The sequence below is a fragment of the Physella acuta genome, unplaced genomic scaffold, assembly GCF_028476545.2.
Source record: "Physella acuta isolate Inbredline_101_S28 unplaced genomic scaffold, ASM2847654v3 ptg000571l, whole genome shotgun sequence".
NCBI lineage: Eukaryota > Metazoa > Mollusca > Gastropoda > Physidae > Physella > Physella acuta.
Window position 1 is genome coordinate 360,722 of NW_026732090.1, and position 13,864 is coordinate 374,585.

The following is a 13,864-nucleotide window of genomic DNA, read 5'->3' on the forward strand; positions in this document are numbered from 1 at the left end:
GGGTGTGTGGGGGGTGGGGGTGGTGTGTGGGGGGTGGGTTGGTTTCAGTGTTTCTTTCAGACTTTTTCCTCCCCGGAGAGGGGTGGGGGGTACTTGAAATTTTCGGGGGCGGGGGTAGAATTTTCTGGGAGGGGGCGGACACTGGAAAAAGTATATAATTATATTTCGTTGAATGGGACGGTAGACATGGTTTTTTTTTTGGGGGGGGGGGGGGGGCGGTGGAGGGGGGGGGTTGGAGGGGTGGGGGGTGGGGGTGGGGGGGGCGGTGTGTGGAGGGGGTGGTGTGTGTGGGGGGTGGGGGTGGGGGGTGGGGATGGTGTGTGGGGGTGGGGGTGGTGTGTGGGGGGTGGGTTGGTTTCAGTGTTTCTTTCAGACTTTTTCCTCCCCGGAGAGGGGTGGGGGTACTTGAAATTTTCGGGGGCGGGGGTAGAATTTTCTGGGAGGGGGCGGACACTGGAAAAAGTATATAATTATATTTCGTTGAATGGGACGGTAGACATGGTTTTTTTTTTGGGGGGGGGGGGGGGGGGCGGTGGAGAGGGGGGGTTGGAGGGGTGGGGGGGTGGGGGTGGGGGGGCGGTGTGTGGAGGGGGTGGTGTGTGTGGGGGGTGGGGTTGGGGGGTGGGGATGGTGTGTGGGGGTGGGGGTGGGGGTGGTGTGTGGTGGGGGTGGGGGTGGTGTCTGGGGGTCGGGGGGGTGGGGGTGGGGGTGGTGTGTGGGGGTCGGGGGGGGTGGGGGTGGGGGTGGTGTGTGGGGGGGTGGGTTGGTTTTAGTTTAGAGAAAAGAGACAGCACTATCAGCCTAGCGCCCGTTGTACCCTTCCTCAACGGGCCATTTATCTAGTATACTCTATATTTTTAGGCCTAACTCTAACGTAAAAATAAAAATTCGAAGGAATTATATAATTTTTTAAATACTATACGAAACTATACAAATCTTAGCACTTCCTGTTTAGGCCTAAACATAAAACAATAAGCTAAACATACACAATACACAATCAATACACAATACTATAATACTAATATTATAATAATATTATTATTAATATTATTATGAACACATTTTGGTAATCTATCGTTTTAGGTAGATCTAGATCTACGTAAAATCAGCCGATACTAGATCTAGTAATGTGAAAAAAGGTGACTCATTAAATAAAATTTTAGTAACTTTCACGATTTGTTTTGAAAGTTACAAAAATCATGTTTTAAAAGGCCTAAACTAAAAGTTAGGGCCTAGGCCTAAAAATGGACACCAGCGAGTTGACGAGATTCCTTCCATAATGTTGTTGACATGGAATAAAAACATGCTTTTTAGATTTAGACCGTAAAAAAAAAATAAAAAAAAAACTTAAGCCTAAACCTAAAATTAATTTAGAAATTTTACATTTTTAGAATAAATGCTAAATAATTAAATATTATATATAGATCTAGGCCTAACAATATATATGGTAATCTATCGTTTTAGGTTCTTATTCACTTGCTACATGTCATTAATGTAGGGTATGTGCAAGTAGAAAAAAATTATGTTATATCAAATTGCTTATGTTTGTCAGTTTTTATTAACTTTTTATCTTTAAATAAATACTAGAGCTTGAAAAACAAAACTGAAAATAACGGCTTGAACAAGATGTTGGCCAGTTAGCCAAGCCCCTCCCTCTCTCTCACTCATGTATTTTAACAGGGCGAAATCTAGTTGCCATCACACTTAATTTAATCAGTTACTGCTCATCTTGATATAAAAAACAAGCAAGAGAGGCGAGCCTTAAATTACAAAAGAACAGAGGTTTTACATGCTCACCAGTGATTAAGTTCAAAATTCCATGTGACACCCTACTGAAAGTTGTCCTATATATGTTCTATGTCATACTATATATCCTTGATCTAAACAATATGCCTATTATATTACTTACTCTTTTCTTTTTTTACATAGTTTTTTTGAACAGAAAGATTAGAGATGGGTTCAGAAAATGTTAATAATATGCCTTCATCAAGTCCATGGAGAAGGGCTTTAAAAACCTCTGTTGCTGCACTCCTGGTAGAATGTGGGTATCAGTGTGCTGAAAATTTAGCTTTGGAGACACTTATAGAGATGACTCAAGCATGTAAGCTTGATTTTCTGTATTAATTAATTAAAGTATTGTTTATGGATTACAGATTTCTAAATTGTTTAGTAAAATCTGATAAGTCCTTTAAAAAAATCAATTTTTGGTTTATCATTGTTATGTTTTGATGCACTGAATTTACAAGAACCTAAAGAACTAAGTTGTGATAAAAATAACAATTCAAATTATAAGTAAAATACAGGTTTTTAAAATGTAGTTACTTTTTCAAACCTGGTGGTCCATGGGCAAAATAAGAAGAGTTTAAATGTTTCTGTGACCTTGGCATATGAAGTAAAATTGTGGTCAGCACTATGCCCAACTACCTTTACTTTCCAAAGAAGAGTCATGTACCCATCAAGAATCTGAACCTGTGTCTGTTTAGTTAGCAGTCATGTAAACTACCATATGACCAGGCTGTCCAATGCTTTTGAAATGATAAGAGTTATAGCCTTGCTATAAATTTACTTAAATTAACCCTTTACTGCTGTTAGTGATATCACACAACTTTAAAAAAAAATCAAAATACATTTTAATGTTTTGAAACAACTAAGAAACACATAATATCATTATGAACATTAGTATCCACATTATCTATATATATAAAACAGACATTTGGGAAGCTGGGCGAAGCTCAAGTGCATTTGCTGAACTAGCAGGCCGGACACATGTTATGCCAAGTGATGTTGTTTTAGCCCTTGTTGAAATGGGTAAATCATTTTTTTCAAATTAAACAGAATTTGTAATTATGAATAATTGTAATTCAATCAATTTATAATTACCATTTATTTTAACAGGTCTTGACTTTACAGCCATTCCAGCACATGCAAAACGTGAAAATAAAACTGTTTATCTTCCTCGTAAGTACTGTGAACTAAATTTACATTCTTCAAAGTAAATTAAAAACAGTATGAAAATTGTTACTGTAGCATAATTTAGAAATAAGTAATGAATTTTTGTGCATTATTAATCTATTGCAGCTGTACCTGCGCAAGCACCTGCACCCTCAAAAATTCTGCAAGTTGGTGAGAAGAGAAAACATCCCATACACATACCAGAACATTTACCCTCTTTTCCAGATCCTCATACCTACATTAAAACACCAGTAAGTTGATTAATAATAAGAGGTCAGGTGAAAAAGTTAATTTATCAGGACCTGACGTTAAGCATTGTATTGGTAATATCCAAAACACATCACACACACACACCCCCCCCCCATCCCTAAAAAAAAAAAAGTCCAAGGGAGACAACCGATAAGCTTATTACATTAAAAGGGAAGTAACTATTACTATATTTAAAACATACCAATCATTGAATATTTTAAAAAACTAAATGCACTATCTTTAAGTTCTTATTTCTTTTTATTTCAGTGCATATTGTTTCTTAAAATATTCCATTTAGGTTGATATATTGCTTAAAATTTATTATTTTATTTTGAAAATATTTTAAACATATTCAATTTTGTGAAAACCATTGAAAATAGGAACGAGATTTTTTTGTAGTATATATTGATTTCAATGTTACAGTAATTTGTGTTGTAAGAAAGGAGAGAAGGTTAGCACTCCCCTTGACAAGGACGGATGAGACCCTTGTGGTCTAACAACACACAAAGGCATGTCTCTCTACTTTGGAGACAAACCATTTTTTTTCTTGTAAATGTAGAGAATCTCTGAATTATTTTTTTGCTACAAATACAAATGTAACTATTTGTGGAGCAAATTATTTTCATTTTTACAATATCAACATCACTGTTAGATCCATAGGCTAGTTATAAATAATCCTTAATTAACCAGTCTTAAAAAGAAAATATGTAAAAACAGTATTTAAATCTAATTGCTTTGAAAAAATTATCAAGTAAATCAGAATGTGATTTATAAATATGAAAACCAGAAAAGAATTAGCTAAAACATTCAAGGGTTTAGGATTAGCTTAAAACCAAAAACCTACAATGAAATCTAACATTAATTCTATATCTAGGAACAAAAATCTTAGGCAAATATATACCCCACAACTCACTCACTATACCATTTTTAAGGAGTAAATTTATTGTTTTTTGTTCATTGTATAATGTTTCCTATTACCAGTTTCACATGTATTGTAAATCAGTCCTGAGATATTTAAGGATCATAAGCAATATTTCATCTTCAGTGCTTTAAGCAACCTGCTAATGAATACCAGCTGGTTAGGGAGAAGGCTGCATCTCAAAAGCGTGATGTTGAAGTAGCTCTGACACGTTTTATTGCAAAAACTGGAGCAACACACTCTTTGTTCAAAGATGATAAATCTGCTTTTCCATGTGAGGTTTTTTTTTTTTATTTGTAAAATGCCTTTAGTCATTTATTTATTGACTATTTGTGAATATAGAAATATTACAGTAACATTATGAAAAACTTACCTATACTAGATTCTTGCTTTTGAAAAATGTTTTAAATATTTAGTTATGCCAGTTTTAGAATTGAATGAGCGAGTATTTAGTGCTTCTGTCTTATCACCCACATATTTTATTAGCATTTACTCAACTATTTCACAGTAAATAAAAGTAGCCTATCTTAGACTTACAGAAAAATCAGGCAGTAATTGTGTACTGTACATATGTCAAAGGACAGGCCTGGCTACTCGTTAGAGTCTTTGTTGTTGGGACTGTTAAGAAAGCTTCATAGTTAATTATCTGATTGGTTGAAGCAGAAAAATGTCCGCTGCCAGTTATGATTTTTCATGCATATTTGTATTAAGTATTTAATTGTAAAAAAATCCTGAAATATTGCTCTTTTAACACACAATTGTTAAAGCTGTTAAAATAATTTATTTCAGTAATTGCTTGTAAGCCATCACCGTTGCCCTATTTGTCTGCTTTGTTGCCTATGGATAGCGAAACTTCATCTCAGGAGAACTCAGATCAAGAAACAAATCCTACATTGCACCAAACCAACCATAATGATGCTAGTAACGATGCTAACATAGATGTGCCATCTGAAAATGAGACAATTGACAATCCTTATCTCATGCCTGCTAAACTTGCCAAAAAGAAATGGAGATAGTATTGGAATACAAGTACAAAACTAATCCACTGATAATCGTTTGATTTTTTTTATGACCATGCTCGTTTCTACATTTTAATATCATTCATAAAAATATATTAAAATTTAAAAAATAATAATTGGATATCAGTGTTATGGATTTTATTTATTTTAACTGCAAAAAAATATTACACATAATGATGAAACTAACAACATATGGAATGATTTTACAAGTAAATAGACTACAGAAAAATTATATAAACAAAAATTCTCTGGAAATCATCTACAGTGGATAATTCTGTTAGAACATTTTTCTTATAAACATAGGAGGTAAATAAATTCCTGAAAGATAAATATTCTTAACTAATGTAAGTAAATAAATATTAGTAACATTATTACAATATCACTTATTAGAAAAATATAAATCACATTTAGTTGTTCTGTCACATTTGGACCATACCTGAGTATATTTGGGGGAAAGTGATTATCACTAACTAGATCTATACATGGTCAAAATATTCAACCACTCTTTAAGAATTATTTATGCTGGAGTAAAACTCATGGTTTCCTTTATTTAAACTTCCTCATGCAAGATACTTGGTTTAAAGAAGTTCACCATATGTCTTGACTTGGGTGAGGAATTATATTCACTTTATCTTGATTCTGGTGTAATCTCTCTAGATGTTGGTGAAGACTTGGTTAAGGTCATCATAATTGGATAGTGAAGATTTATGTTGTACGTTTCTGGAACCTCTTCTTGCATCTAAAAGAAAAGAACAATCCTTACTTGAAGATTGTAAAAAAAAAATATTAAAGAGGCCTTTAACAAGAAGTTAACATTAACACAAGAACATGTTCATAGTAACAAATCTTTCATTATTAACAGTAAGAAAGTCAAAAATAAATAAACCAAGAAGATATAACATGTCTATTATGATGTATCAAATCGATACTAAAACATCAAGTGAAAACCAGCAGATTTACACATTTGATACTCTCAGCATTTGACCTACCTTACAGTGCAAGTCCCATACACGCTTGTCATACTTGGATTCAATAACTACTTGGAAAAGACCTGAGGCAATGTCAGCAAATTTTTGGAATGTATTGTTTCTAGATGGTGCAAAAACCAATGCAAGTCCCTTTAAAAAAATGTTTTTTTTTTTTGTTAGAAAATTTTTAAAATACAACAGATCATAGGATTTATGATTGGTTAAAATAATATTACTCACTCCAGGTTTAAGTATATCAAAAATCAATTGTGCAAGTTCCTCTCTCCCTTCATCAAAAAATAAACTGTAATAAAAGTAAAAACACTTAAAACAATTCAGTTTTTCATACCAACAACTGTTTTAAAACCTCTCAGCAAAGTGGTAAATATGAACTATCAGATACTAAATAACAAACATTTTCCATTCTTTGACATAACCAACAATTTCATTGAAATAATTGGCACTAATGGTACATTTCTTGCCATTTCTTAATTTGTATTTAATTTATTCCACACTGCACTAAAATAGACTGTTACCACTGAGCCAGTTTTTATTTTGAATAACTGACCAAATCATGTAAAGTTTTAAAAATTACTATCTATATTAGATTTTTACCATTTGACCCTAATAAATTGCAGATAATTAAAAATGTGCAAATCAATTATCATATGAATTTACCAATCAGCACATAGTACATAATCAAATGTGGAAAGAAGTTTCTCATCAACTTTTTCAGAGTTCCATCTGAGAAGTCTGCAATAAAAAAAGAGTGTCAATGTAGTACTGAGTACTGGACATAGATAAACATTAAGTTTTATTTCTTTTTAATTATGGTAATCATAGGCATACATAGCTTACCTAGTGTCAACTAATGTCTCTCCAAAATTATTATTTTCAAGAATTCTCTGTAAATCTTGATATAAAAAAAAATGCAAATAAACATTTTAAATGTGAAGGAAAAATACATCTGGATTTGTAATAAGATGAGAGATCATCTTTATTGCCTTTAAAAAAAATTTATTAAATCAGTTTATAAATCAAATTAATCTTTAAAGAGTTGTCTATACTTAAAATACAATACTATGACAATTACTATGCAAACTTACTCTGGACAGAATCTTCATTACCATCTGTAAGTTCTACATGACTTGCCTCAGAGCACACACCTAGCTAAATAAAATTGGTCAATATAACTGGCAATTTGCATGAAACAATACTTTATCTAATCTGATACAGTGTTAAATACTTGGGGTTAAAAGAAAGATCTTACAGCGACACCTGCTAAACAAGTCATTCCTCCCCCGACCTCACAAATATTCATTCCTCTGAAAAAGATTTGTTATGCAGCTGATACACATTTGTTGAGGAAATAATATGTACAATCACCTAAAATACAAAAGCAATTACTTTTTTACATTGATGGTCTGCGTACAGGTAGACTCAAACAATGTCATGACACAACAAATTTATTCTAGCAAACATGCTGGAAGCTTTACAATAATAAAACAATTGTTTGTTAAACTTAGCCTTTAATTTCGTATGAAGCAATGTTGCAAATACTTTTGTTCAAAAAGCAAAGCCAATTTTAAAATGTTTTATGAAGTTATGAAACCGAACCAATCTAATGTTTGCAATAGCTGGTACAAGAGCACCTCAGCCCTTCTCAGATGAAATATAATTTTTTTTTCTTGCATACATCATTATTCTCAAGGATCATTAGTTTAACAATTTGATATCTTATTTATTTTATAGTGGCTGTTAAAGACTTCAGAGTGTCAATCAGAAAGTTTCAAAACTGTGCTCTGTAACAACTTGAAACCATTTCTATATTTTCCATGTATTAGAAAACAGTGAAATATTCATGTTCTTTACAAAAGTATACCTATAGTTACCAATGTGCAAGATGATCCTTAAAAGTTAAGTTTATCAAAGGATGAATGCAAGATCATAGTAAAATGCAGTGCAAGTTAAAGTGGCACAAAAAATACTTGTCACAAATAATTATGACAATAAAAAATTAATCACAACATGTTCAAACCAACTTGAAGCCTTGTACATGCTGCATGCAATAATATGTCATGACCTCTTCAGACGGCCACACACCTGGAAGAACAATAACAACTTTAAGTGTTAAGAAACATCGAGGGTTAGTAGCAAAATCAAATCAGTATGTGCATACCCTATCCAAAATGTAAATAAAAAATAACTATGATTAAATGCTTAAGTTATCCCACACTAAAAGATTAACCTTATATTTAACCTAAAAAAAACTGTAAGTAGGTAGTGTCGTTGCTGCTTGTATTGCACATTTTTACTTTCGTGTATACGAAGTGTAGAGGAAGTATTGTAATGATAGTTTTGCAATTTTGTCCGTATGTCTGTGTGTGTCTGTGAACACAATAACTTGAGTACCGTTACAGCTAGGTTGATGAAATTTTATGTATAAGTATTATATCAAATTTGTAGTTCTATATCAGCTTATCAGCGATTTCCGATCACCGGCAGTGGAACTTATTCTATTTTAGTTTTTCAAAAGCCTATAACTTGAGTACTGTTTCAGATAGATAAATGAAATTTCACATGTAAGTTAAAGATATAATTCTTCGCCTTCATTTCAAAGAGAAAATGAATTATAATTTTGAAAATAGATAATAAATTACTCATCAATACTCACCAAAAACAAAATAATTTTTTAAAACAATTTAACCATAATTTAACAAACTTGGAGAAACTTCAAAAGATACAGGCTGTTTAGGTTAGAATTATAAAGGTGCTTATGTTAAAATGTATAACTTTATATATTACAAATTGAAAGTATTTTTTAATAGTAATATTAATAATAGTTATCCAGGATTATTACAATAACCAGCTTGCAATGCAAAATAAACATGAAATTTTCAAATGCTGAAAATAATCATTAGCTGCAGCACTGCAGCTTTAGATAATTATTTAAATAATAAACTAAAAAGTAGCTACAACTACAGCTGAACAACTTACAAACATTGCCAGTGTTGTTAAACCCATTTAATCTTTCAGCAGATATTTCACCAGAAAGTTGCCTAAAGTTACAAAAAAAAAGAAATGTTTTAATAATACATAATAAAACAATAGAAGCCTACATGTGTATACATGTATGTACATATTAGGTCTAACCCAGTTAATAAGACAATCAGCCTGTTAATTGGAAGATCATTAACTTGTTCAGGTCACAATTCTGTCTAATCATATTGCGGAACATGGAACCAAAAGCAAATTACCAAAGTCAATAATGAGCTGAAAAGCTGTAATGAAGCTAAAGAATAATATGAACAAAAAAAGTTGTGGAAATTGCATAGAGCAAATAAAAGGACAAGAATGTAAAAAAAAACATGCCTCTAAACAGTTGGTTGGATGACAAAGAATGTTAGTTTAACCAATACTTTTGTCCATTCTATCTTTGCGCATTGGAAATCCAAGCATAATGCCTGGGAAGTAACATGAGAGGGACCAGATGTTGCCCATATATCAGGCCCCCCCTCCCCCCGGCAGTATTGCAGGCGCTGGAAAAGTGAAACCAGAGGTGGTAAGGGGCTCCAATCTTGTTTGATTTTGGAGTTTTCTCCCCTAGAATGGTTTGCTGCCCCTATCTAACAAGCCTCATATACCAGAGGGTTCGAACACAAAACTTTTGAACTAGCAACCTTGTTTTTACCCGCTTGACCACTCACACACAAAAAAGGGTCTAATCAACGTGTTTTATAAATATGTGGCGCTGCCCATAAGGACTTGATGATATATCCCATCATTCCAATCATGTATTCAGACTAGATGGGCATTAGGATTGAAATTATCGTGCATGATGTTGTCTTATTAGCCAAAATCTAACATACAATCTTCATATATTGTCAGTTCATGTACATATATATATATATATATATATATATATATATATATATATATATATATATATATATATATACACATATATATATATGTACATATATATAGAGAGAGAGTACTATGTGGCAGACATAATATGACTGACTTTTACCTGATGTTCATGGAAAATCCAGGAATGTCTGGACAATAGTACAAATACCAATTACATCCCTGATTTTTTTCCTCAGCATCATTATCTACAAGTTCTGATTGTAACAATCCAAATGACTGGAAACGTCTGACAGACACTAAGTTATCAGCTGTTTTTGCACAATTACCTCCATTCAAAACCTGTGCAAAAAAATCAATTTATATTCTGTATAATGTTGGTTAAAAACCTTAGGTGTTTGTATCTTATTCTCATCATATTCACAATATGCAATATATTTAATTATTTAATATTTAGATTCTAGCTAGACTATATTCTTTTTTCAAAACAAATTTAGGCCTACAGGTTACAAAAGTGAAACTCGTATTGAACATATTACATGTGAATGAAATGTAGATCTAGAACAAAAATTTATTTAAAAAACTACCCTACTCAAGTAGGCCTTAGAATCTAGATTCTAGTTTTAGATCTGCTATCTAACTATTCTAACTAACTTACTAATCTAGAATCTAACGGTCCCGAAGCAATGATCGCAGGCACCCCCCCCCCCCGAACGAAAATGAAATTTATATTATTTATATAGAAAATATATACTTTTAACAGTGTCCGCCCCCCCCCCCCCCCCCCGGAGAAAAAAGTCTGGAAGAAATACTGATCGAATCATAATCAATTCAATCACAAAACATGAATCAAGTCCAAGTTCTGTCTTTTTTTGTGTGTCAATCAAATTCAAAATCAGGTCAATGTAGCCTAATTATTATTGATTTACCTCAGCAAGCATTCGCCATCTGTATTTTGCTATTTTGCTTCGTTCGTTTGGTACTGAAGTTTCAGTAGACATTGTTCCTCATTTTGTTGCTAAAAAACAAAACAATTCGCCCTCTTCGATAACCTACTCGCTCACCTACTTCAGGCAGCTCTTCATCTACTGGAGGTAACAGAACACATTGCATATCAAGATTCAAGCTAGGACTAGTAAAAGATGCCCTAGCCGCCTAGTGAGTAAGAATCTAGACCTAGTCTAGATTCTAGATCTAGAATCTAGTTATTTTTTAGAAAGAATGGGACTTTTCTTAAAACATAGATCTATAAGAATCTAGATCTACCGACCCCCCCCCCCCTTAACGAAATGGATTTTATATAGAAAATATATACTTTTAAGTAAGTGTCCTCATCCCCCTACCCCCACACACCCCCGAATATTTCAAGTGCCTCGCCCCGGAGAAAAATGTCTGCAAGAAACACTTGTAGATGGAGGGGTAGGAGGTGACACCAACTAAACGTTGCAAAATTGGTCTGAGGAAAAAGATTGTGTTGATAATTGTAAAAACTGACACGCCAATCCACGTCCGTGGTGGGGGGGGGGGGGGGCAAATTGAACAATTTACTGCAAATCAGTGGCGTAGCGAGGTCGGGTGTCACCCGGTGCGGCACTTAATGGTGTCACCCCCAAGAGGCGTAGCGACCCCCCCCCCCCTCAAACTTTCGATTTGCACACCCCCCCCCCCCCTCAAACTTTCGATTTGCGCCCCCCTCAAGTTTTTCTCTATATATTTTGCTATTGTTTGCCTTGGTGTCACCATCTAAGTGGTGTCACCCGGTCAGAGTTTCTTCCAGGCATCTCTTCGGGGGGGCTTCGCCCCCCCGTAAAATTTTTACCGCCCCCCCCCCCCCGAACGAAATGAAATTTATATAATTTATATAGAAAATATATACTTTTAACAGTGTCCGCCCCCCCGAAGAAAGTCTACCGCCCCCCCCCCCGAAAATTTCAAGTGCCCCCCCGGAGAAAAAAGTCTGGAAGAAACACTGCACCCGGTGCGGTCCGCAACCCCCGCCCCCCCCCCCCCCCCTCGCTACGCCTCTGCTGCAAATACAATGATTTTTCTAGTTGAATTAATATAACTGTTAGAGTTACGAATCTACATATTTGACGAAGCAAATTATTATACAACATCCTACGAGTGCGTGTGTGTATGTAAGTGTGGAGGAGGATTTGATTCTGCTTTTAAGTAGTTGATTTGTTATCTATGATGTGTGATATGTTTATTAATGTTTAATGGGTTATATTTCTATTCCCGTTAAAAGTTGTGTGATATGCGGCTAAAATCAATATTTTTATTTTCACGAATTTATGTCGTTGTCATAAATATTTTTCAATATTTAATAAGTTAAATGTAAGCATTTTGTTTTTCAATTACTATTTTAAAAGTGCGAGTTGCGAAATAACACAACTTTTAAAATGTAGGCCTAATTAATTCATTGTAAATAAATTAAGTTAAATAAACTTGAGAGACAAAAATGGAAACATAAGCAATAAAAAGCGAGCAACAAATAAATGGAACTGGTTAGCTTGCACCATTGACACAATTTGACGCTTTTCGTCGGCCGAATGTTTAGAAAAGTTAATTCACGACTTTAATAAGTTTGATCATTAAATTTTGTTTATTTTGCAGTGGAATATGTTAAATTATAATAATTTGATGACAAATTTAGTATACAAATACGAGGTAAAGAGCATCTTGCGGATTCAAACGCTGTAAAAAGTAATTGGTCGCCATGTTAGGCTACTCATTTTCCTATACATTAAAAAAAAAAAGAGGACGAAGTTCAGCCCAAAATGCGTAGCTTTAAAAAAAATTAAATACATCCAGAAATAAAATATATTTAAATACATTTACACGTGCTTATACACATACTTACAAGTGTATGTGGCATACATATATATATATATATATAATAAGCGGGCTGTGTCTGTCCTTCCTTCCTTCCTTCCTTCCTTCCTTCCGTCATCGCTATAGATTTTGGAACCATAAAAGTAAACATTCGCACCACGCAGTGCTTTTCAGTGCACCGCAGTGTCTTATTATAAGTATTAGAGTAGGGTTTGTTTATATAGTGGCATAGAGCTATTTTATAATTTCCACTGTTTGTACAATTTTGCATAACGTAAAGAGAATATTAAATACACGCACATTGCTAAAACGTATTAAAAGGATCAATGTCAAATATAGTTTTCGTTAATATTCCTAGAAAAAGTGGATAGATTTTAATAACATAATAACTGTAGGTTAGAAAAATCTAATCAAACTGTTTAGTATTTTGCCAACGGAGGTATTTTAAAAATAAATTAAACTCACGCTAAAAATGTGAAGACGGAATAATTGTTGGAATAATATAATTAGCAAAATGTGAATGCCAATTATGCAGACGTGTAAGAGTATTGTTGGAATATTATAATTAGCATTGATTGATAAAAGGCTATCTTTTATTTATTTTATTCACTGAATGTACTGTTTACTAATTATAATTTTTAATAAACTATTCTCCATTATTATATTAATTATCACGTTCATTAGGTGCGCAATGGTTTTAGTCATGAAACTTCATTGTAAATTTTAAAAAGTACTGAAAAAATGCATGAATTTATAATGTGCAATATGGTCTGTAAAACACGGATATTCTAAATAATGCCTTTAATTTATTTTATACACTGAACGTATTATTTACTAATTATTATTCTATCTTTCGGTTTGCGGACAAGCTAGGGGTTTTATAGCAGAGGGGTTGCAAGGAGGGGGGGGGGGCATATGTCCCCTGGCGCCGACCTTAGGGGGCGCCAAAATGGGTTGGAAAAACAAATTGAAAATTTGCGGGGGGGGGGGGGGGGTGGGGTGCAAAGCTAAAGTTTAAGGGAGTGGGGTGGAAATTGAAAGTTTGAGGGGAAGGG

The 13,864-nt window shown here is 33.8% G+C and overlaps 2 protein-coding genes and 1 non-coding gene across 3 annotated transcripts; 2 read left to right on the forward strand and 1 right to left on the reverse strand.

The window, feature by feature from the left end:
- Window positions 1–1,020: 1,020 nt before the first annotated feature.
- LOC131946822 (transcription initiation factor TFIID subunit 8) lies at window positions 1,021–5,223 on the forward strand. The gene is made up of 7 exons (XM_059307795.1): window positions 1,021–1,139; window positions 1,928–2,101; window positions 2,710–2,808; window positions 2,896–2,958; window positions 3,079–3,203; window positions 4,247–4,394; window positions 4,910–5,223. The coding sequence occupies exons 2-7, from the start codon at window positions 1,954–1,956 to the stop codon at window positions 5,134–5,136; spliced, it is 810 nt and encodes a 269-aa protein (XP_059163778.1). The 5' UTR covers window positions 1,021–1,139; window positions 1,928–1,953; the 3' UTR covers window positions 5,137–5,223.
- On the forward strand, window positions 3,631–3,747 carry LOC131946831 (U6atac minor spliceosomal RNA). Its single transcript, XR_009387800.1, has one exon. It is a non-coding gene; the product is annotated as a U6atac minor spliceosomal RNA (small nuclear RNA).
- Window positions 5,224–5,250: 27 nt separating the features above from the next.
- Window positions 5,251–11,055, reverse strand: LOC131946821 (calmodulin-lysine N-methyltransferase). The gene is made up of 11 exons (XM_059307794.1): window positions 10,904–11,055; window positions 10,138–10,316; window positions 9,105–9,166; window positions 8,150–8,210; window positions 7,378–7,432; window positions 7,214–7,277; window positions 6,966–7,020; window positions 6,786–6,860; window positions 6,348–6,411; window positions 6,129–6,257; window positions 5,251–5,878 (listed from the first exon to the last, which is right to left on the reverse strand). The coding sequence occupies exons 1-11, from the start codon at window positions 10,973–10,975 to the stop codon at window positions 5,768–5,770; spliced, it is 927 nt and encodes a 308-aa protein (XP_059163777.1). The 5' UTR covers window positions 10,976–11,055; the 3' UTR covers window positions 5,251–5,767.
- Between the last annotated feature and the right edge of the window lie 2,809 nt (window positions 11,056–13,864).